Raw genomic sequence first — 26,020 nt, 5'->3', positions numbered from 1 at the left:
TCTTCTCGGAGCCATTTCAACAGTCCCATTGATGTTATCACTTCGAAGACGTTGCTGCCGTTGCAGGAAACAGGCGTATCGAATGTGGCAGGTATTCGGCGAGCGTGCTTGGAAAAACCAAAGGTAGGCGTATTTCTAGATACCCACATATCCTACACAAAAATGTCTTGTCGTTTTTGACGTCGCCGGTAATAAACAACACGCTCTGTGCATACCGTCCGAGGTCAGCTTAATTTGGTGGAGGTCCGATGAGCCGTTGCAGAGTAATTCGCTTGCGAGTGGAGGTGGGTCCTTCTGGAATATTTTAAAACATACTCAGCACGTTTCCAATCTATACGCACTGACCTTTACTAAAGTGGACCTCTACGTCTTTTCTCTGGACGTAGTTTGATGTTATCCAATGCGCGCGAGTAGAGGCGGGTCCTCTTGGGATATTCTAATTGGAATATACTCAGCACGTTTCCAACCTACCACTGGCGTAGCGGGGTCCTCATTTTTGGGGGGCTAATAATTAGACCGAAACCACGCCCATTTCTCACATGCAAAGCCACTCTCATTTTCTACTTTTCTAGCTCGCAGTTTGTATACATCTGACTAAGTAAATATTATAAATTTCAGGTTACAAACAAGCTGCGGGACTGAGTGCCGTCGGTGTGCGTATAAAGGAGTGGAAACAATGTTTTACTGTCAGTGTCAAAAAAATTTTCATGGCTCGATGCGATGATCAATCGCAGACTAAATGGCATTTCGATGACCACAGAATCTGGAATACCAATTCAGTGCAAACGACGTTGACCAATTTTAGCATTTCGTAATATAGCGAGCAATATAGGTTAGCTAGTTATTTAGAATAACACGTGGATAAAGTACCGTGGAGAGCAAGCGAATCATTAGGTAGCGGAGCCGCAGGAAATTCCATTCTCCAGTCAATCGTGTTGTCGACCTTAACTAAACTTACTTAAAATAATTGATGGATAGGCTTCTGCATGCTTGTTTAATGCGGTCTTCTTTGACTCTTCCGTTGCCGGATAGCGTAGTAAACGTCTCAAATACGTGATGGTCATGCGCACTTTGCGTGTCCACGACTTCTCGACGCTGGTTTTATCATACTGAAATGATGATGTGTTTTGTCAAACATGTAGAGTCAATTAACGTCGTCGATCTTCAACATACTACTCTGAGATTAAGCGGACTGTCACTGTTTAGTAACTTAAAATTATAGATTTTCTTGAAGCGGAATGACATGACCAAAATGTTTAGGGGGCTATAGCCTCCCCCACCCACCCACCTCTCCGACGCTACGCCGGTGAATCTACCTATGCACTGAACAATATTTCTTTTTGGAACTCTTATCTTTTTGTTCTAGATGTAGTTTGATGTTTAAAATAAACAAATCAACTACAGCTTGCTCAGATAACGCAGTCTGATGGGACTATTGGATAGCTATAGCATTGTGACGTAACAATGGCATGTGAACAAACAACGGATATTGAAAGTGAGCATTGCACTTTTAGTTATGAGAAAACAAAGCTAACGTGTAAGATTGAGTTCAAGAAACGAAACTTCCTTCAAATTGAGTCTATCAGGGGCATTCGGTTTCCTTCTTGAAGGATGAGCAACATTATATCGTTCTACGATGCACCCCCAAATGGGGACCGGACTGAAAAAGCTGGAAGACGACGCCACCTTGCTCATGTTTTTGCCCATGCCGAGTTACGCCTGTACCCCAAATTTTAGCCTCGTAGGTGATCCGGTCTAGCCGGCTATCAAACGTATACATACATACATACATACATACATACATTACATATATATATATATATATATATATATATATATATATATATATATATATATATATATATATATAATGCAATTATTTATAGCCAACAATTAGAAGACCGCGAGAAAGTCTACAATTTCCAGTCACCTTACGTATTTGCTTCAATCAGCACTATAACAAAGAAGACGTAGAGTCGGTAGACTATCACATGCGCAACAAAATTCGAGATGTCCAACTTCAATGTCTCGTCACTTTGGGTTTGGTCCGCGACACAATAACGACTCTGCTGCAAATGTATTACTTAACCGCGACCTGTAGAAGAGATTAGAGTTATAAATCTCCAAGTTTTGTTTTTCATCATTAGTTTTAACACCGTATGTCGAGTGTACAAGTGAGAATACTACTTTTCATGCATGAGCCGTGTCTGTAGCTCAATCGTGAAAAGGGTCGCATTTCGTCACAACTTACACCTTTAAGTTAGGCAAGGAACTCACAAGCAACATTGCTTTTCAACTCAGAAGTGTAAAGGATCATCTGAGTTCTAACTGGAGACAGTAGCAGATACAGTAGACTACTTATTGTGACCTTACAATCAGTCGATGAAATCTCGATGGTACTTCAAATGGCAACACTTCAGTCAGCGTCACAATCAAGTCTGTGCCACTGTGAACACTTGGCTGGACTTCAGAATATCGCTAACGCAAGCACATGTTCACTTGCGTAAGTCAGGGGAGCAAGGGAACCTAAAGCCTCCCCAATCTCTTAGGCGTGTCAAACAGAAGTCTCATGCTTGCTTACCAAACAGTCCGCTTATTGTGGTGTTAAACGACGACGCTAGCTATGTTTGGAGAAACACATCAGCATTGCAGTATGGCGAAGCCTGAAGCCAGTGTCGAAAATGTGACAGGGGTAGTGCGCATGCTCAGTACACTTTCCGGCAATGGCACATGTCCATTGGCGGACGGACATGCTGTGAAAGTAAAAAGTGGGAGTGGCTTTGCTGTGTGATTGATTACCTCTCCAAAGTTAAGGACCACGCCAAAGTACACGGTTGGTGAACAGATTTCTCCTGAGAATCGCACTAAAGACCAGAAGAGTAGCTGGACGACTGGCCTAAAAGGCATTTTCACATTTACTGCTTCTTTCTTTCTCTCGCGCGTAGCAAACAATCACACGAAAATAGTTTCTGAAAACAAATGTTGCGTTGATCAAACGTAGTGCTACAATGCAGGCGCTAACAACTATAGCAACAAGACAAAACATTTATGCACGCTATACCGCTAATGCAAACCAACACACCAACAGGCAAGACGAAACAGTGGTCACTGAGTGTCACACAAGTTTCTCAAAATGTTTCTCGAGACAGTACCAGAGTACTCTAAACAGAGGAGAAAGAGGTCACAAGAGTTAGGTATACGTATACCGTTTCTCAAACATCCTACCGCTGTCCACATTGGACCGTCCAAGGTGCCGTGAATATCATTCATTGTTTGGTCATACAACTTGTCTCCGGAGCCAGTGTCCATCGGATAGTGTGCTTGTAGGTCGGCAGATATTGTTGCGTCACTAAGATCTGTAAGCAACGCCCGCGTACGCAGCTCTGTTGCTGTTAAAGCCTTTGACCATACACGCAACTACACAAAGCAGCAGTAGCGTAATACTATGAATGATGATCTGCCACAATTGAGTTATGAAACAGTTATGACCTGATCGACTTGTCCCTTGAAAAAGTTACCAGCTCCGTCTTTACCGATGTTGATTTTTTTGGATACTCCCTATACAAATAGAATCATACGGACATACATGGGTTCATTTGTTCTCAGAACCAACTGTATATGCCTGCACGTTGCTGGCGGTGTTGCCACGTACACCATTTAGATAGACGCTCAGCTCCAACTCTAAAAAATAATTCGAATTTGCAAAGAAATTGTCAAGCACAGCAGGAAAATACAACTTGTCATGTCGTAAACAAGAGCAATGTGTTCCCATTCTTTAGTCTTTATAGCTGTTGCTCCGACAATAGTTGTAGATTCTATCTTTCCTTTCAATTGACTAAATAACCAAAAAACGATTAGTGATTAATTCGGTATCATCTCACACATTTGCTTACCCTTGATCAATGTAGAGACAGAGCATCGTGTCCTCACTGCAAACAACAGGCAACGTAGATGTACTCGCATCAGGGAGGTTCACCCAGACGCTGATGGTAAAGCTGGAAATGACAGCAACTATCAGAAACCCCATAACATAGGCTAGAGGTTTTATGACATGTACCTGCTGGTCAAATGCAATGTAGCAGCCAAACCAACATCGACAAAATCATTTGCTCCATCGAAACGAAGGGCGTAATCCAACCTAAAGTAATAATTATTACAGTCTACATCTAAACTTGCGCAATGCAATTATGTTTAATAACTTCTACCTATCGACACATGAATATGACAATTGTGACCAAATGATTTGTTCTTGCGAATAACAATATACACCCAAGCGACCTCCAGCGTATGTTTTGTCGTACACATCACCGCTGTCTACGACTTTGCTTGTTCCTTGAAATATCTGCACTCTACACACCAATATACGTGTAGGCTGTAAACAATTCGGGTCAGCGATACGCCATTTCTACCTAATCAAACCCGTTGCTGGCCTGTGCTTTAGCTTCCACTGATATGATGTGCGGTCTTGCCAGCCCAAATTATTGGGATCATGCCAAAGTTTGTAAACCTTTTATCAAGAAAGAGAGGAACAAAATAGTGTATTAAGATGGTGATGTACGTAACAAAGTATCTGCAATGACTCGAAACCTGATTAGAAGTTGTTTCAGTTTTCCATAGTGCATTATTAAGATCGTTGCTGGGTCCTGTACTGCTTTGAACTCTCTATCGATAACTGACAATGTTAACTGAAACAAGTTATATGCATTTCAGTCCTGCCTTAATGGTTACTCCAGCAAGTCCTACTCCGCCAAAGCCTGTTTGGATTCCTTGCTTCCAATCGACAAGGTAAAACCGGCTGCTGCTCTGGTACCCAAAGACGAACCCCATAAAGTCGTCATCATTTGTCGTGTCGACGAAGAAAGTCCCTTCGTAGTCTACGGCTCCAAAACTATCGTATCCTAAATCAAAAGCAATATGAGCAGAGATGCTATTACTAAACACACACCAAACTACCTATAGCAGCTCCAGGATTACTATTAAGTAGCTGTTTGATCTCCTTGCCCTAGAACATAAGTAAGTAGTACATTATACTCTTTCCTCTATTCTCGGACGAAATGCATGCTTTTACCTGATTCAATATAACCCACTCGATGCCGGTAACAGTTCCGATAAGATATATCAACTGGAATTGACTAAAATCAGTAGCTGTAACTCCACTATTCTTAGGACAGGCATCAGAAGAATCGATCACTCCATCGCCATCTTCGTCGTTCTGACAAGCATCTCCGACCCCGTCACCTAAATATGAACAACGATTAGATCCGGAGTTCGATGAAAACAGAATACATACTATTGCTGTCGGTCTGGTTAGCATTTGCAACCAGAGGACAATTATCGCTGTTATCTGTGACGCCATCATTGTCTTTATCATCGTCGCACGCATCGCCTACAATTTAAGATTCAAAATTAATGTCGCAAATTCGTCATGAAACACAAAACTCATACTAACCGACGCCATCACTATCCGAGTCCGTTTGTTGACTATTAGGCACGTCAGCACAGTTGTCGATGGTATCTTGATATCCATCTCCGTCTCTTTGTACAAACAGAGAGAAATAACAAACGTAATATGTATATATATAACATCTTAAATAATAACTTGTCTAGATCGGTATCACATTCGTTTCCCACCAAATCTCCGTCATCATCGAGTTGATTAGCATTAGATTTATTTGGACAGTTGTCGCACTTGTCGCCCAGACCATCATTGTCGGTATCGTTTTGCTTTGGATTCGGAACGTCCACACAGTTGTCATTCGCATTGTCGACTCCGTCGCCGTCGCTGTCGGACGAGCAAGCGTTGCCTTTACCGTCGTTGTTAGCATCAGCTTGATCAGCGTTACTGTCCGAAGGACAGTTGTCACACACATCACCCACGCCGTCACCGTCTCCATCCGCCTGGTTAGCATTCGACACAAAAGGACAATTGTCCTAAAATCGCAAATAAGTCAGAGTAAATGTACTCGAGTATCATGCACGCCACTAAATGTCATTACGCTTGTATCTGCTCTGCCATCGTTGTCGCTGTCATTGTCGCACGCGTCACCTGTTCCATCTCCATCTGCGTCTTCTTGTCCACTATTCGGTTTTGAAGGACAGTTGTCCTGAACAATACTGTAGTTGGACAAGACACAAGCAATAATAGAAATGTAAAAGTTACCGCTTGGCATCTGGAGTCGGTACATCCAGGTATCGCACTGTCGGGAGCGCCATCCTGATCCGTATCTGTGGCGCACAGTTTTCCAGTACCAGCATATCCAGGTTTGCACTACACCAAACGATCACCAACTATTATTCAGTCTAAACCTAATCTGATAAAGTGGAACTGACCTCGCACTTGTACAGACCGGGACCAGTAGACGTACAAGTCCCGAACTGGTCATGACAATCATCAAGACCCAAAAGACAAAAGTCACCAAGCACGCAACCTGTCAGACTAGTTCCCGTGTATCCATTTGGACAAGGCCCGCATTCGAACGAACCCTAGAAGAACAAATTGCTCTAACACTATTACAAAATACCAACATGTAAGGCTCACAATTTTGTTTGTACAATTGGTTTTTAAGTCACATCCACCGTTATTAGTTAGGCATTCATCGACATCGACACAAACCTAGAAAGCAGCACAAACTAGACTTTCAAGTCTGACAAATCAGTTCATGACCAGCACACCTGAATGTTTGTACGTGCGTCCTGCAGACCACTACCCGTTTTTGCGCCGCCGGCGTAACCCGACGGACAAGCGGCACAACTAAATCTTCCCGGTGAGTTTTGACACGTGACAACACTGGAACATGGCGTGGCATCTCCACACTAAGAACAAAGTTACAACATTATGTATACACAGATAGCGATTGATTTTCCAAACATACTTCATCGATATCCACACACGTTTGCCCGTCTCCTAAATATCCGGATGGGCATCTACCACACGTATACGGCGGTAGAAGACTCAAATCGTTTGTACAAGTCACTCCTTGGAAACACGGATTAAACTCTGCACAAGCATCTGCACAGCAAGCCACAAGTAGCTATTTATACAACTATGGTAACCATAGGCTAAATTTAAACCTCATTACCTGTTGAACAATTCAATACCGTAGGACCAAGCGACGTGCGCAAGCGCCGTTCACACTGACTCTGATATGATCTGATTGCAGAACAACCGAATAGTAGACTGCCGTTCTGGGAGCAAGAATCGAGTATACACTGCTGGTTCAATGAATTGGGAGAGATCGAAGAGTGACATCTTGCAAACGGACCAGTGGAATCTTTAACAACGTTACAGAATAGTTCAACATCCTTCTTAAACTGTGGCTTTCTCTCGCACAAAGGTGGAGGAAACTCGTCTGGGCATTGGTAACTGGGGGCAAGAATTAGTCTATCATCGCCTTCCACAGACCAACTCAATCCAAACCTGTGATAATTATTAACCGACTGTGAAGAAGCAGAACCGTTTATATTGCTGGTGTTGAGGGATATACCAGTCGGTAGCATCAAATCGTCGCTCGTAATGCCGTTGTAGTTTCCACACAGGCCGCACATGCGGGATTTCAACGACGGCGGAATTGACACTATGATCTCATAGTTACCATAGAAAGTGATTTTAACATCAGAACTTGCCAAATAAATGTCCACTTGATCTTCTAGGAAACTAGAAACAATAACCTGAGAACCATCGATTCCGTTGTTCTGAGAAGGTCGAGTAAGTAGGACTCCATTCAAGTACACTTTCGTATCCGTCGCACTATGAACCACTTTGATCACACCAAGGCCAGCTACACGCACAGAAAGACCAGTCGTCCACGATGTGTGAATGACATCAGATGATGGATGGTCGTTTTTAATGTGAATATCAAAGAGATTTCCAGTGCAGTCCCGAGCCAAAACGTACTCGCATTTACCTTGAAAAAAATGAACAAGATTATCGAACGTAAAAAATCTTTGCTTTTGTCCCGTAGCCGCAGCGTGAGGATCACTGTACACGTTGCACGTAGCATAATCCTTTCGACACGAAGTGCCGTCGCCATGACAAACACCGCAATTATCAACAACAGACTTAATGTTCGTCACTCCGCGGTTGCGGCATTCCTTCTCGTAGGCAACGACAGAAGCGCAAGCGCAATCTGCATTTAAGCCACACGCGCACACATCATAGAGACACGATTCATGATACAGCTTAGTGTCGACTACTGCATGACAACCAGCATAAGGACCATTCGTATCCACGATATCCTGACATATGATATCGGCTTGTCTCCGTCGCTCTGCTGGAGCAGGCAAGCTAGCGTTCACTACATTACATGGATCATCCGGAGCCGTGCTATCATCGCTACAAGATTCGGCAGTACGTAGCAACAGACGGCTGGCAACAGCAACAGTCCAATCAGTGCCAAACGAGTGATAAGCGTTTCTCGATTTTTGTGATGATGAATAGCTCGGGTTACTCGCCGCCACTTCGGAACCATCTCGTAGGCGGAGATCGTTGGTACGGTTACCGTCAAACGTTCCGCACAATCCACACGTACGCTCTTTGTAATTCGGCGGAACCAAAACCCTAACATAACTGCTCACACCGATCCATTTCACCACGACACCTGACAATCCGAGCGTCACGGACACTTCAACAAACCTCTTTTCAATAGTAGTGCCGTCCGATCCCACTCGATGAGGAAAGATGTCAACGTTCTGTCCGTTAACCTCGACACCATTTTTAAGCAATTTGATTACTCCCACCACTCTTGCCTTGATCGCAACCGATTTTGTGTACGACACGCGACTGTTGCCATGACGATTTTCGTTGACAACGTGAATTGAGAAGTCACCTCCGACGCAGTCTTCGGCGAATACGTACTCGCAGCGACCTTGGAAGTGATGTCCATATCCATCAAATGTGGAGTAGTGGGGATCTCCCGACGCTGTGCATTGTCCGTAGTCATCAAGGCAGCTCTGACCATCTCCATTACAAACGCCGCACACGTCTACGATCGTTCCGACACCTTGCCCTCCCAAACGACGGCATTCACTCTCAAATACCTTTACTATGTTGCAACCACATGAACTGTTACCGGCGCATGCGCAAACGTCAAAGACACAAGACTCGAACGCCTCCGTCAAGTCAACGACGTTCTTACAGCTACCGTAAGGGCCGTTCGGGTCCTTAACTACCTGACAAAACTGCTCAGCACTCGATCTGTGGTTAGTACCGTCGCAAGGATGTTGAGGAGGTGTCGACGAGTCTTGGCATGTTTCATTTACGCCCAGCAAAAGACGAGAAGCACCAGTGACCTTGTAACTTACACCAAAATCGTGGTACGCTTTCACCGACTGAGCAGAAGAAGAGTATTTACGAGCGCTCGCCATCATCACACGTCCATCGCTCAGGGTCAGGTCGTTCATCCATTGATTATCGTAGCTCCCGCAGAGACCGCACATTTTGTTCAAATAGTCACCTGGCACCGACACTTGTGCAAAGTGCGATCCGTCAAACTTAATCACGACGTCCGTCGTGAGCGTTAGTGTCACTGCATTGTGAGATATATCCAACTGACTGCCGTCCGTCAACGTTCTCGAATGTGTGACAGTCTGACCGTTAACTGTAACTACTCTGCCACTAAGTATCTTAACGACACCGAGTCCTCTAATACGTACAGCAACCGATTTGGTATATGTCACTCTGTTGTTGCCATGACGATGCTCGTTTCTCACGTGAACAGAAAAGTCCTCGTTTGTGCAATCTTTTGCCAGGATGTACTCGCATGCTCCTTGGAAATGATGACCCGCCCCGTCGAATGTCGAATAATGAGGATCACCGCTTGCCGTGCACGTCGCTCGAGAGGCGGCGCAAGTGGTGCCGTCTCCGAAGCAAACGCCGCATCGGTCGACGACGGAGCCGATGTCCGCACCGCGACGCCGACACTCGCTCTCGTATGCTTTGACCGAGTTGCATGCGACGCTTTTGTCTCCACCAGCCGCACACGTATCGAATAAACAGTTCTCGTAGTAGAAGTTGGAATCTAGAGCTGGTAGTGTGCTATTTGTTGGGGCTTTGCAAGCTGCATACAAACCCTGAGTCTCAAGAATAAATTGACAATATTGTTGGGAATTTGCTCGCACATGAGGATGAACTGTGCAAGGATCCTGTGGATGGGTGACAGAATCGGTGCATGTATCATTGCTTTGTAATAGTAGGCGTTTATTACCGAGAACGGTCCAACTCTTTCCGAAAGCATGATATGCAGACAAAGACTGGGTAGAACGAGAATACGTGCGGTGACTAGGAGTGTATACTGTTCCGTCTGGTCCTTCAAGGTCATTCGTATAGTCGCCGTCGTACGTTCCGCACAGTCCGCATGTCTTGCTTTTGTACGTATCGGGCACTATCACTTCTACCAGATGGTATCCATCCCAACGCACGACAACAGCAGAATTGGCCAGCCAAACGCGGACCTTGTTTCCTTGTCGACTGATGCGGGTTCCGTCCACGCCCACGGTGTGAGGGAAACGGGTCACTTCACGACCGCTGACGTATGTTTTCCTATTCTGCAATAGCTGTATAACACTCCCGCCTTTCACGCGAATACCAACCGATCGCGTCCACGTGACAAGTGAGCTACCTCGATGTTCGTTCTGAACGTGGATTGAAAAGTCGCCCGAAACGCAGTCGGAAACCAGCGTGTACTCGCATCGACCCTGGAAATGATGACCGGCACCATCGAAAGTGGAATAGTGTGGGTCGCCGGAAGCTTGGCACGACACACCTCCCTCGCACGACGAACCGTCTCCAAAGCAAATTCCGCACTCGTCCACAACAGAGCCGAGATCTTTTACCCCTTGGGTACGGCAGCGCGTTTCGTACGCGCGGACGGCACCGCAGGCGCAGCTTTCCGTTCCACCGCACGAACAGACGTCAAACACGCAAGCCTCGAAACCCTCCAAAGGATCGATAGCAGTATGGCATCCAGCATAAGGACCTTGAGCGTTACGTACAAAGTCGCAGTACTTCTCAGCTTTAGCTCGTATCTGCGTCTTTCCGTCACAAGGGTGAGGAGGTGCTATAGTGCCGTCGACGCAAACTTCTCCGTCGGCCAATAGGAGCGACTGATTAGCAGAAACAGCCCAGCTTACTCCAAATATGTGATAAGCATAGACGCTCTGTCTAGAACTCGAGTAGGTCTTATGACTCGGATGTACCACACTTCCGTTTCGTAGTTTAAGATCGTTCGTGTAGTCGTCGTCGAAGAGTCCGCACAAGCCACACGTTTTACCATCGAATGCTGTAGGTACGGACACTTGTACCATGTGATTACCGTCCCACGTGACAATGACGTCCGACCCTGGCAGGCGGACTCGCGTGCTTCCCGGTTTCTTAGAAATTCGCGTACCATCGGGCGTCGTTCTGGGAAATGTCGTTACTTCGATGTTATTGTGAATAACGACACCATTCCACAGTAGCAGGAGAGAACCGAGTCCAGGAGCTACAACGGCGACCGATTTCGTCCACGTGACCGCCGTATTTCCACGGTGTTCGTTGCGAACGTGTACAGAAAACGCTTTGTTTGCAGAGCAATCTTCAGCCAATATGTACTCACACTTACCCTGGAAATGATGACCGGCGCCGTCGAAAGTATTGTAATGTGGATCTCCAGACGCCACGCACGTAGCACCGATGTTCTGACACCGACTGCCGTCGCCAAAACAGACATCACACTCGTCGAGAACCGATCCGATATCTGTGACACCACGAGCTTGACACAAGAGCTCGTACGAACGAACAGAGTCGCAAGCATTCTCCTCACAACCATCGCACTGGCAAGTATCAAACACGCACGATTCGTAATGATTTTCAGGCGGTATCGCGGCATGGCAATTGCCGTAAGGGCCTTGGATGTCCGTAATGATTTTGCAGTATTTCTCCGCATTCTGCCTGATAGCTGCTTTGTCGTCACATGGATGAGGAGGAGGCAGAACAGGATCAACGCACGTGACTGTGGAGTCGATGATCAGCCAGTCGGACTTTGGTACGGCCCAGCTGACGCCAAAAGCGTGGTACGCTTTGGTAGAGCGATCAGAAGACGAATAACTGGGGTGACTAGGAGTATAGACGGTGCCGTTGCGTGTTTCCAAGTCATCCGATGAGATTCCGTTAAACTGTCCACAAAGACCGCAAGTTCTGTTACTGTATGTATTCGGTACAGTCACCTGAACCATATGTGACCCATCCCATAATACAACAACACCCGACGATGCGAGGTATACTCTCACTCTTCCTGGAATTTTAGTCACTCTAGAGCCATCGCCAGGCACGACGTAGGGAAAGTTGTCAACTCTAATGCCGTTCATTTCCACCACCAGACCTTGAAGCAAGCTCAAATGGCCAACACCGCGGATATCAATGGCCACGGCTCTCGTCACTGTCACCGTATTACCAATATTCCTCACATGTATCTTAAAGTCATTGGCTTTGCAGTCTTGCGCTAATATATACTCGCAGTGTCCTTGGAAATGATGGCCGAGACCGTCAAATGTGACGTAATGAGGATCACCGGAAGCTTGGCAGGTGGCACCAGCTTGGAGGCACGTGGAACCGTCACCGAAACAAATACCGCATTCGTCGACAACCGTACCTAGTTGCTGTACCCTCTTCGTACGGCACACTGTTTCGTATGACGTGATTGCCTTACACGCACACGCCGTATCCCCTCTACAGCGGCATGTCTCAGACAGACAGGCTTCATAGTAAATCTGTGGATTGACGGTAGCATGACAGGCACCGAACGGTCCACGTGTGTCAGTAATAAAGCGACAATACTTTTCCGCTTCCGGCTTAGCAGCGGCGTTTGCCACACAAGGATGCGGATCAGTGGGTTCAGGATCATCACATATAGAAAGCGCGTCTAGCAGTAACCGTTCGGTACCGTTGACGGACCAGCTCGTTCCAAAGTCATAGTAGGCCCACCTAGACAGCTGTGATTGAGACGCACGCAAGTCACTTGCGAAAACTACCGATCCATTTCTCAACGTCAGATCGTCGTTAGGGTCGCCGTTGTAGTTACCGCACAAACCGACGGTGCTGTTCTTATATGTAGTGGGGACGTCCACTTGAAGGAAGGCATTCTTTCCGTCCCACAAGAGGATCACCTCAGAATTGGCAAGCCACACTCGAACTCGACCGTTTAGAATGGAAATGCGACTGCCGTCTGCCGCGATGGTATACGGAAAGTTATCGACTTTGATTCCGTTCACAAGTACACTTTGATCTTCATTCAGCTGCACGACACCAACTTTCCTAATGCTAATGGCACAGTTCCTTACAGTCGCGTCTGTTTTCTGACAACATGGACCATTTTCAATGTGTACTGAAAAGTCGCTACTTTGCGCTAGAATGTATTCGCAGTATCCTTCAAAATGATGACCTGCGTTGTCAAACGTGGTGTAATGAGGACCCCCAACGACCTGACATGTAGCTCCAGGATTAGTGCACGTTGTACCATCCCCAAAGCAGACTCCACATTCATCGACCACCGAGCCCAGGTTGCTCACGTTAGAGTTGACACATAGTGTCTCGTAAGCTGCAACCGAGTCGCACGCACATTTTGTGTCTCCGCCGCAAGCGCAAGTATCAAACACACACGATTCGTAGTGATTAGTAGGATCTATCACACCGTGACACTTCCCGTAAGGTCCTCGTGCATTCGTAATAAACTCGCAATATCTCTCTGCGTTTGCTCGAACTTGAGCTCGCCCATCACAAGGATGTGGAGGAGGAACAACAGGGTCAGTGCATGAATCATTTTCATCTAGCAGCAAGCGATCAGAACCAATAACTGTCCAACTAATACCAAGTGCATGGTAAGCATAGACCGATGCAGACGATCTCGAATGATGAGGGTTACTCGCAACAAGTACGATGCCATTCGCCGTTTTCATGTCGTCAGATGCTTCGCCATTGTAGAAACCACAAAGACCACACGTATTGTTGAAATAGTCTTCTGGTACCGCGACTTGCACTGTGTTTGATCCGTCAAACCGTACTTGCACTCTAGACTCGGACAGACGCACTAGAATCCAGCGTGGCGGAAGGCGACTGATAATAGCGTGTGCGCCAACGAAATATGGATAGTTGGTCACTGTTTTTCCATTCACTACGACGACGTTGTTCCGAAGTAGTTGAATAACGCCGGCGCCGCGAACCTTAATGGCCACGCTTCTTGTCACTGTCACGTCGCTTGTAGGAGATACCGGCTCGTTTCTCACGTGCACACTGAAGTCGGTGCCTCCGCAGTCCCTCGCAAGAACGTACTCACAGCGACCTTGGAAATGATGACCGAGACCGTCAAACGTTCTGTAGTGAGGATCACCGGATGCTTGACAAAATACACCGGGTGTGCAAAACGATCCGTCTCCAAAGCAAACGCCACACTCGTCAATGACTGTTCCAATGTTAGAAACGCCACGACGCTTACACATTTCTTCGTACGCCAGCACGGCACCGCAATAGCATTCGGGCCGATCGCCGCAGGCGCAAGTGTCGAAGACACACGATTCATACCCATTGGATTCGTCCGTGACGCCGTGACACTCGCGGTATGGACCGTGAGCGTTAGTAATAACGCGGCATCGCTGCTCTGCTTTAGTTCGCAGGTTGGGATTTCCATCACAAGGATGAGGAGGCGGAACAACATCATCGACGCACGTATCGGTAGTTGGGATGAGAATACGCTGACCGCTGGGAACGGTCCAACTCACACCGAAAGTATGGTATGCCCAAACAGACTGAGTCGATTTAGAATTAAAGCGATGACTGGGCTGGACTACGCTGCCATTGCGCAATTGCAAATCGTCTGCAAAATCGCCATTGTAAGTACCACAGAGTCCACAAAGACGATCGAAATATTCTGGAGGAACAGACACTTGAACTAGATGGTTGCCATCGAATCGCACCACGACGTTTGCATCAGCAAGAAATACTTTCACTTGGCCAAACTGTTTACGGATGACAGAATTATCACCTGGTACGATATACGGGAATTTCGTTACAGGAAATCCGTTGACTTCGACGGCCTGACTCTTTAATAGTTTGATAACACCGACGCCCTGAATGCGCACGGCCACTGATCTGGTATACGTAACAGCTCTGCTGCCGCGATGTTCGTTGCGGACATGAATCTCCCACTTACTGTCGTTGCCACAGTCCTTTGCTAAGATATACTCGCAGCGACCTTGAAAGTGATGGCCGGCGTTATCAAAGGTTGTATAATGGGGATCTCCCGACGCTTGACACGTTGCGCTGTTTGGTTCGCATGAAGTTCCGTCTCCGAAACAAACATCGCATTCGTCAATAACCGAACCAAGACCGGTCACATTGCTGCGCGCACAGATGGCCTCGTAAGCTTGAACAGACGCGCATGCGCACTCTTCGATATTATTAGGACACGCACAGCTGTCGAACACACACGACTCGAAATACAGGTCGGGAGGAACGGCGTCGTGGCAAGGTCCGTAAGCACCTTGACGGTTTATAATGAAACGACAATAGTTCTCTGCTTTCCTTCTCAGTGCTGGATCCGGATCGCAGGGGTGAGGTGGTGGTTCAATGGGATCAACGCAAGGATCGTTGGCGCTCAATATCAAACGATCTGTTCCGTTCACAGCCCAACTAATACCAAACCAGTTGTACGCTCTCCTAGTCTGCAACGAGCTCGAATAATATCGATGAGACGGATGGTAAATTGTGCCATCGCTTCCTTCCAGGTCGTCTGAGAAATCTCCATTAAAGTTACCAGCTAATCCTCCCAATTTTTCTTTGTAATCGTCAGGAACAGTCACTTCTATAAAGTGATTTCCGTCAAACTTTACGACAACGCCCGAATTGGCCAGAAACACGCGTATTTTGCCTTGCACACGGCGTATCCAAGTACCGTCAACTGCCACATAATGAGGAAACGACGTTATGGTCTCACCATTAACTTTCACAATTTGGCCCTTAAGAATATGAATGACGGCTCCGCCACGTGACTTTACCGCTACATCGCGCACATACGTAACCCTAGGATTTCCACGGTGTTCGTTGCGAACGTGAACCTGAAAGTCTCCGTTTACGATGTCCTTCATAAAGATATATTCGCACTTTCCTTGAAAATGATGACCCGAGCGATCACATGTCAAGTAGTGTGGATCTCCAGACGCCTGCGCCGCACAACCGACGGACACACAACTGAGCCCGTTTCCAAAACACACACCGCATTCGTCCACAACGGTTCCCAACCCGCTTACTTTGAGATTTCTGCAACGCGACTCATAAGCTCTTACAGACCTGCAAGCGCACGCTGTATCGCCGTTGCACCCGCATGTGTCAAAAACGCAAGATTCATAAGCCTGAGTTGGATCGATAGAGTCATGGCAGGCACTGTAGGGCCCTTGAGGGTCTTGAATTACATTACAATATTTTCGAGCAGCATCTCGTACAGCGTTCGACTTTGAGTCACACGGATGAACAGGAGGAATGGTGCGATCAATGCAAGCGTCATTAGGAAGGAGAAGAAGTCTACTGGTGTTCTTTACAGCCCAGCTAACGCCGAATACGTGATAAGCCCGAATCGAGACTTGCGATGAAGATGCGTACCTATGGCTCGGATAGACAACAGTACCATTTGCAAGCTGCAAATCATTTCTCCACAAGTCGTCATATTGTCCGCAAAGTCCACACGTCTTGTTCTTATACTCCGGAGGAACAGTCACTTCAACTATAGAGTCTCCGTCCCACGTCACCTGAACGCCTGAACTTCCGAGCCGAACTTTCACAACGCGACCAACTTTACGCAGCACGGTTCCGTCTGGAGATAGAGTTCTAGGAAAAGAGGTCACTAAAACCCCGCTGACTTGAACAACCGAGTTTCTAAGGAGTTTGATTACAGGACCTCCTGTTACGCGAACAGCTACAGACTTGGTCCATGTTACAGATTGTGATCCACGGTGCTCGTTTCTTACGTGGACAGCAAAGTCGTTGTTAACGCAATCTTTCACCAACACGTACTCACATTGCCCTTGAAAATGATGGCCAGCGCCATCCAAAGTGTCGTAGTGTGGATCACCTGACGCTTGGCACATCGAACCGCGAGGTGGACACGTACTCCCGTCTCCAAAACAGACACCACATTCGTCGATCACAGAACCCAAGTCGGTTACTCCATTTTCACGACAAGCGTCCTCGTAAGCGTAAACGGCCTCGCAAGCGCACGACGATCCGCCACCGCAAGCGCATGTATCAAATACACAAGATTCGTACTGCATGTTCGGATCCACAGTAGCGTGACACGGAGCGTACGGGCCTTGTTTGTCTTGAATAACCCGACATCTTTGTTCTGCTTGTTGTCGCAGTCCAGCACGTGCGTCGCAAGGATGAGGAGGTGGAATAGGAGAATCAACGCACACGACATTGCGATCCACGAGCAACCTCTCAGAGGCAATAACGGCCCAATCACGACCAAAATCATGATATGCTCTTACTGACTGATCAGATTTCGAGTATGTCAGATGACTTGCACTCAGTACAGTACCATTTCGCAGTTCAAAGTCATTCTGTGCATTGCCGTCAAACGTTCCGCACAACCCGCAAACACGGTCCCTATATTCTCCGGGAACTGTGACCTTGACAAAGTCATTACCGTTCCAATAGATTTCAACTCCAGAACTCGCCAAAATTACTTTTACCAAACCACCTTGTACTTGTATAAGAGAACCGTCGACTCCAATAACATGAGGGTAACGCGTAACTTCAAAATTGTTCACTAGAGTCTTTCTAGAAGGCAAAAGTTTAATAACAGCTACACCTCGTACTTTGATGGCAACAGAACGTGTATAAGTAACGTGGTTATTTCCGTGTCGATGCTCGTTTCGTACGTGTACTTCGAAATCGTTGTGAGCGCAGTCCCGAGCAAGAATATATTCACATTTGCCTTGAAAATGATGTCCAGCTCCATCAAACGTCGTGTAATGAGGGTCACCGGATGCTTGGCATGATGCTGGTGGTTTAGAGCAAGAGCTGCCATCGCCAAAGCAGATTCCGCACTGATCAACAACTGTTCCCAATTTTTCCACACCGGAACGGCGACAGGTCGCTTCATAAGCCTTGACTGCATCACAGCCACAGCTTGTATCTCCAGTACAAGCGCATACGTCAAAGACACATGAGTCAACATGTAACCTTGGGTCTACGACTGAATGGCAGAGGGCATACGGTCCTTGGGGATCAGCAATAATTCCACAATATCGACGAGCATCGGCCGCTATTTCATTCCTGCCTTCACAAGGGTCCGCCGGCGGAGTGTTTGAATCAACGCAAGTATCATTGGCACCGAGCAGTAGACGATCAGTGCCAAGTACTGCCCAACTAACACCAAAATTGTGATAAGCAGTCCTCGATGCCAGAGATCCCGAATATTTGTCGTGACTGGCGGTCACATTTCCACCATCCTTGAGCGAAAGATCGTTGGCAGAAGTATCGTCGTAAATACCGCACAAACCACACGTCCAGTACTTGTAAGCATCCGAAACCGTCACTTCAACTAGATGAGTGCCATCGAATTTCACCAAGACGTCGAGAGCCACAATATCCACCTCCGCGAATTGAGTGTCTCGCCTGATGACGGTGCCATCTCCTGGTAGTCGATGTGGAAATGTCTCAACAACACGAGAGTTGACGGTGACTACCTTGTTGGGAAGTAAGCGAATAACACCGACGTTCTTGATCCAAACTGCTACCGCTTTGGTCCAGCTGACGTCCGTTCTACCTCGCTGATTGTTTTGGACGTGAACAGAAAATGTCTTTCTTCGACAATCCTGTGCAAGAACGTATTCGCATTTACCTTGAAAATGATGACCGAGTCCATCGAATGTTACGTAATGAGGATCACCGGAAGCTTGACATGTCGCACCTGCTTTGCACGTGCTGCCATCTCCGAAACAAATTCCACATCGATCAACCACGGATCCTATGGTAGTTATGCCGCGTCGCTTGCATAGCGTCTCGTAACCTTGGACGACATCGCACGCCACACTCGTGTCTCCGTTGTTTCCACACACATCGAATACACACGACTTGAACGCTTCCTCTGGATCACGAGTCGCGTGACAATCAATGTAAGGACCGTTAGGATCTCTAATCCAGTTGCAGTACTTTTCTGCAGCTGCCTTCACGGCCGCTTTGCCAGAACATGGATCCGGAGGCTCAACCGTGGAATCCTTGCAAGAGTCAGATTCATCAAGAAGAATGCGGTCCGCACCACTGACAGCCCAACTAATACCAAAAGCGTGGTAAGCATGCCTTGAGTTTTGTGACGACGAATAAGTGCGATGACTGGGATAATACACGGTACCATCCTTTGCTTCCAAGTCGTCGCTACTATCACCATTGTATTGACCACATAGTCCACACGTACTGTTAAAGTACTGAGTCGGTACCGTCACTTGGACAAAGTGGGAACCATCCCAGTAAACGTTCACTCCAGAATTCGCGAGGTGGACGCGTATTTTACCATCTACTTTTGTGATACGTGATCCGTCAGCAGGAACGTTGTATGGATATCCGGCAATATTCAACCCGTTGACTGTCGTTGGTTGTCCTTGCCTCATGACAATAACGCCAACGTTGGCAATGCGAATAGCTACAGCTCTTGTCACGGTAACAGTGTTTCCAACGTTACGAACGTTGACTTGAAACTGGTTAGCACCAGAGCAATCTTTCACCAAGATGTACTCACACTTTCCCTATAACAATGGTCAAATCGAACTCAGATAAATAAAATTATTACAAAATAGTTAATAAATAGGTTGTAATAAAAATACTAAAACTGTAAGAAAGCAAAATACAAAAAGTAATATACAGTACTTACTTGAAAGTGATGACCGGCTCCGTCGAACGTCACGTAATGTGGGTCGCCCGAGGCTTGACATGTCGCTCCGACATCTACACACGAGGATCCATCCCCAAAGCATACTCCACACTCGTCTATAACTGTCCCAATCTCAGTTACTTTGTCTTGCGTTCGGCAAATACTCTCGTACGCTTGGGCCGATTCACACGCTATGCTAGTGTTGCCATCATTGGCACAAGTGTCGTATACACAGTCTTTGTAGTAGTCAGACGGATCACGAACTGCATGGCAGTTTGCATACGGGCCTTGCACATTTGTGATGAATCCGCAATATTTTTCTGCTTTGGCTCTAACAGTTGGCTTTTCGTCGCAAGGATGAAATGGTGGTGTTATCACGTCATTGCACACCGTACCCGGTGAGAGAATACATCGATCCTCACCTTCAACAGCCCAACTGACTCCAAAATTGAAGATTCCCGCCGACGTTCTAGACTCAACGACGTCAGCACTTGTCAAAAAGTCATCGGCAGTATCGCCAGTGTAGTCACCACATAAACCACGCATACGTTTCATGTAAGTTTCTGGCACCGTCACTTCCACAACGGTATTGCCGTTCCATTTGATGAGGACATCGGGTCCTAACAACCGAACGTAAACCATCCCACCTTTTCTAAAGATTCGAACCGTACGCGACGAATCAGTTATACCAAACCTCTTTATTACAATACCACCTACTTCCACTACCAGTTGACGAAATAAACGAACAGAAGCACCACCGGGAATCTTAATAGCTACCGCTTTCGTGCACGTGACAGTTGATCCGCATGGCTCGTTTTGAACTCGAATTTCGAAGTCACCCTCTACATCTTTAGCTAAAACGTACTCGCACTTGCCTTGAAAATCGTAAGCTAAACCGTCAAACGTTGTATAGTGAGGATCTCCTTTCGCGGAGCAAGTCGCTCCACTGGGAAAGCACGTCGTGCCGTCTCCAAAGCACAAGCCACACTCGTCAACTACCGAACCTAGATTGGCCACTTTGTTACGCCGGCATACTGTCTCATAAGCTTGGACAGAGTCACACGCACAAGAGGTATCTCCACCACAAGCGCAAGTGTCAAAGAGGCAAGAATCGTAATCACTCTGTGGATCAATGACACCATGACAAGCAGCATATGGTCCGTTGCGATTAATAATAAAGCTGCAATATTCTTCTGCACGGACTTTGATAAACGGATTGTCATCACACGGATGAGGAGGAGGAAGATAATCATCTTCGCAGGTCGCATCAGTGGGTAACAAAAGTCGCTTTGTGGTCGGAACGGACCAACTGACACCAAACGTGTGATAGGCATATCGAGACTGGACTGAGCCGGACCCCAAAACTGAGCTTGGAATGAGTATGGTACCATTCTTCTGTTCCAGGTCATCACTTTGATCGGTATTGTATTGACCACACAAACCGCATACAGTGCCATTAGCAGAAGACGGCACAGTAACAGAAACAAAGTGATTTCCATCCCACGAAACAGACACACCCGATTCAGCTAAGTAAACACGAACCTTGTTCACTTCCTGGCGAATGAATGCACCGCCACTCGGAACGCGATACGGAAAGTGATTGATTCTGACGGTGTTTATTTCCACAATACGATTTGCAAGCAAGCGTATAACGCCTGTGTTGGCCAGCTGAATAGCAACCGCTTTCGTCCAACTGACCGCCCTGTTGTTGTATCTGTTTTCGTTCTGCACTTGAATCTGCCACTCGTTATTAGCACAATCTCGAGACAGAACGTATTCACAGCGTCCTTGAAAGTGATGTACAACGTTATCAAACGTCCTGTAGTGCGGATCCCCCGATGCTTGACACGTTGCTCCAGCGTTAATGCAAGTAGAACCATCTCCGAAACATACGCCGCACTCATCTAATACAGTGCCAAGTCTTCTTACACCCTTCTTCTCACATAAGCTCTCATAAGCGTGAACGGAATCACAAGCACACGTCAAAGGAGAAGCGGCCTCACATGCACACGCATCAAATAAACAAGACTCGTAGTGCTCGGTTGGATTGACTTTGTCATGGCATCCACCGTAAGGACCTTGGCGATTAGAAATAACAGAGCAATATTGTTGAACTTGAGCTCTCTTACGCGCACCAGCAGCAGAATCACAAGGATGAGGTTCGGGTATGGCAGGATCGACGCATGGATCGTTTACTGACAGCAACAATCGGTCAATTCCTGTGACCGCCCAACTTCGACCAAATTCGTGATAAGCATATAAGGACTGAGTGGAACGTGACCCATATCTGTGGCTAGCCAAAAGTATTGTACCATTCAAGGTCTTCAAATCGTCCGTCCATACATCGTTAAATGAGCCGCACAGTCCGCATGTTTTGTTCTTGGCATCCAGAGGTACAGAAATATCGACTCCATACGAGCCATCCCATGTAACACAAACCCTAGCACTTGCTAATACAACTTCGATTTTATTGAAACGTTTCCTAATTGTCGTCCCATCTCCTGCCAACCAGAACGGAAATGACGTCACAGCAATATTGTTTACATAAACCTTTGGACCACGGTAAAGCTTGATGACTCCAGCTCTAGCGGCTCGAATTGCCACCGATTTGGTGCAAGTATACGGGCCATTACATACAGCACTGTGAGCATGTATTTGCCACTCGTCGCCAATGCAGTCCTTGGCGAGCACATACTCACATTTACCCTGGAAATGATGACCGGCTTGGTCGAACGTAGTAAAATGTGGATCTCCTTGAACTTGACATGTAGCAGCAGTATCGAAGTTGCATTTGGTTCCATCCCCAAAGCAGACTCCACATTCGTCCAGTACAGATCCTAATCCCTTGACCCCTAATCGTCGACAAGCAGCTTCGTATGCCCTCGCCACGGTACACCCACCATCATATTCGCCATCAGTAAAGCAAATGTCATTTACGCAGCTTTCATAATAAAACGTCGGATCTAACACACTGTGGCAGTTGTGATAAGGACCACGGACGCTATTGATAACATCACAATATTTCCGGCCTTCTGCTTGAATCTGCTGTTTACCATCACACGGATGAGGCAATAACGTTAGATGCTGGACGCAGCTCTTATTTGCGGGAAGAAGACGTCGATCAACACCCTCTACTGCCCAGCTCTTTCCAAATTCATGAGATGCAAGAAAACTAGCTTCCGAACTCGAATTACTCAACGATTTCCAAGTCGTATCGTTACTGGATGTTAAATCGTTGGTTGAATTGCCATCGCAATTTCCAAACAGACCAGCAATGGGATTGCGATACGCAACGGGAATGCCAACTTCAACCAAATTGTTGTCATGAAACACTATAGTAATTTTCAAGCTGACCAAATGCACTGTCACACTTTTTCCCACGCGACGAACAACAACATTTCCTGAAGGAGATTTGTATGGAAAATCTGCAAGCTGGATATTGTTGGCAAACACGAGTAACTCTTTAGTAATAGTGATAACTGGACCATTAACGACACGTATGGCTAGAGCCTTGTTGGAAGTCAAAGAGTTATTGCCATAATATTCATTCTGCAATTGGACGACAAATTCTGATTTGAGATTGTCCTTTGCTAAAGTGTACTCGCAGTTTCCTTGGAAATGATAACCAAAACCGTCAAATGTTACGTAGTGATCTCCAAACACTTGTGCAAACTTAGTCGGTGGAATGCAATCTCTTCCATTTCCAAAACATTTTCCGCAATCATCTACAACAGAACCGATTTTATTCGCGAGGCCTTGCCGTATACATTGATGCTCATAGGCTTTTACGAGATCGCAAGCGCATGCAATGTCTGCATTACATTCACATACGTCGTAAACACAAGAGTCGTAATGCTCCTGTGGGTCGATGTTTTGATGGCAGGCACGGTACGGTCCCTGAGCATCCGATATCAAACTGCAGTACTCTTCAGCTTTCTGTTTAATACGCGGTTTGCCGTCACAAGGGTGACCTGATGCCATAGCTGGGTCACGACATGAAGTATCTGCAATGGGAATGAGAAGACGATTATGTGGTGTAACTGCCCATCCCAGACCGAAAGTGTGCTCGTTTGAGGTTAGGTTACCATCTGGTAGCTCTAAGTCATCATTGGTTATTCCGGTAAACGTTCCACATAGTCCACAAACCCGACCACGGTATGTTTCTGGTACTACTACTTCTACCATGTGATTGCCATCAAATCTGACAATAACAATCGATCCGTTTCGACCAGCCAAATGAACAACAACATATCCGCCCGTTCGAAATATAGCGGTGCTGCCTACATCAAATCTTAAAGCAACGGTTTTATCACCAACTTTAACCACACCACCTTGGAGAAGTTGTATGACATCACCAGATATAGTGCGGATTGCAATGGATCTAGTGCAAGACCTAGAGCCACAAGGCCGATTACGCTGGTGAATGACAAAGTCTTGATTAACGCAATCGCTTGCAAGAATGTACTCACAGAGACCCTGGAAATGATGCCAACGACCATCAAATGTCCTGTAATGTGGGTCACCTGACGCGGTACAGGTAGCTCCGCCACCTGATCCGCCAGTGTCATATTTGCATGGAGGTCCGGATCCAAAGCATATGCCGCACTCGTCCACAACTGAGCCGAGACCATTCACTCCAGCGTTCTCACAAAGTGTCTCATAAGCCTTAACAACAGTGCAAGCACAGTCTGCATCGCCTCGGCAATAGCAAACGTCGTACAAACAGGCCTCATATTGAGATCTAGGTGGAACTGATTTATGGCATGGTGCATATGGGCCTGTTGGATCGATGACATACTTGCAGTATCGTAAAGCAGCGGCGTTTGCTTGAGGATTAACATCACAAGGATCCCTTGGTGGCTGCGGAGCATCAAGGCAGTTGAAGTCTGGATCAAGAATAAGTCGGTCCGTTCCGGAAACGTTCCAGCTCAGTCCGAAATCATGAGCGGTGGTGTAGACAGTTCCATCTGGACCAGTCCAATCATCAACACCACTTCCATCGTATTGTCCACAGAGACCAACAAGCTTATCTCTGAGAGCAACGGGACTGTGTATATGAACCCACCATCTTTTCTGCCAAACAATTTCTATTCCTGAGTTTCCTAGCGTAACTTTCACGCCACCTGACGACAAGCTGATTGTTGTTCCATCGCTGTTGATGTAGTGTGGAAATGTAGTGAGCTCACGATCATTGACCCAAACGTTCAGCTGATCATCGAGCCTTATTCTGGCAACGCCACGGATGCTGATCCCAATAGCTCGAGTGTAAGTTACTGTTTGCCCAATGTTCCTTCCTGTAACAACAAACGAGTTGCTTTTGTCCTTGACAAGGACGTATTCGCATTTTCCTTGAAAGTCGTAATGAACGCCATCAAATGTTCGATAATGGGGGTCACCATAAGCAATGCATGTGTCTCGTTTATCATAACAACTAGTCCCATCTCCAAAGCAAACACCGCATTTGTCAATTACAGACCCAACACGAAGCACACCACGACGGCGGCATAACGACTCATAAGCTCCAATAGCTTGACAAGCACATTTCGTGTCTCCTTCGCATGCGCAATGATCATACACACAAGAGTGATAGTAAACTTTAGGATCAATAACGGCATGACAGTTAGCATATGGGCCTTGTCGGTCACTAATAAATTTGCAGTACGTCTCTGCTTCTCCCTTCAGGATTGGGTTCCCAGAGCAAGGATCATCTTTGGGTGGCTCTTCTACACATGTTCCGTTTGAATCCAAGGTCAGAAGGGCCTCACCAACAGTAACAGCCCAACTCGTGCCAAATTCATGGTACGATTCTATTGACACTTGAGATCCTGAATACATCAAGTCACTAGCGTAAACGACAGAGCCATTGCGCAGTTCAAGATCATTGCTATTATCATCGTCATAAATACCACACAAGCCACATGTGCGGCTCTTGTATAAAGCAGGCACGCGAACTTCCACTACGTGATCACCGTCCCAAATTATATTCACTCCAGAAGACAAATCCACGTGTGTCTTGCCATTTAATCGCCTTATCGTAGACAAATCACGACCAATTTTGTAGTAATCGGTTTTCATTTCTATGTTATCAATCGTTACTACAGAGTCGGCATATAATCTGATGACGGCAA

At 46.6% G+C, this 26,020-nt stretch overlaps 1 protein-coding gene across 1 annotated transcript; it reads right to left on the bottom strand.

The window, feature by feature from the left end:
* Positions 1-2,963: 2,963 nt before the first annotated feature.
* LOC134194536 (uncharacterized) lies at positions 2,964-26,020 on the bottom strand. Its single transcript, XM_062663480.1, has 24 exons — positions 19,893-26,020; positions 7,080-19,767; positions 6,873-7,009; positions 6,673-6,813; positions 6,539-6,613; positions 6,331-6,483; positions 6,161-6,268; positions 5,997-6,104; positions 5,600-5,931; positions 5,450-5,535; positions 5,291-5,386; positions 5,069-5,238; positions 4,954-5,002; positions 4,717-4,898; positions 4,588-4,662; positions 4,410-4,507; positions 4,206-4,349; positions 4,058-4,138; positions 3,894-3,995; positions 3,738-3,835; positions 3,614-3,681; positions 3,490-3,558; positions 3,226-3,417; positions 2,964-3,161 (listed from the first exon to the last, which is right to left on the bottom strand). The coding sequence occupies exons 1-24, from the start codon at positions 25,965-25,967 to the stop codon at positions 3,129-3,131; spliced, it is 21,360 nt and encodes a 7,119-aa protein (XP_062519464.1). The 5' UTR covers positions 25,968-26,020; the 3' UTR covers positions 2,964-3,128.

This window comes from Corticium candelabrum, chromosome 19 (genome assembly GCF_963422355.1).
Source record: "Corticium candelabrum chromosome 19, ooCorCand1.1, whole genome shotgun sequence".
Lineage (NCBI taxonomy): Eukaryota > Metazoa > Porifera > Homoscleromorpha > Homosclerophorida > Plakinidae > Corticium > Corticium candelabrum.
This window is presented reverse-complemented; position numbering and strand designations above follow the sequence as displayed.

Bases quoted from the DNA above. Each gene is read 5' to 3' on its own strand.
- LOC134194536 (XM_062663480.1), bottom strand. From the start codon at position 25,967: ATGAAAACCGATTACTACAAAATTGGTCGTGATTTGTCTACGATAAGG. The intron at 6,105-6,160 runs GTAACTTTTACA...AGTATTGTTCAG, and splicing joins CCGACTCCAGATGCCAAGCG to GACAACTGTCCTTCAAAACC. The intron at 3,559-3,613 runs GTTGGTTCTGAG...CTATTTGTATAG, and splicing joins GCAACGTGCAGGCATATACA to GGAGTATCCAAAAAAATCAA.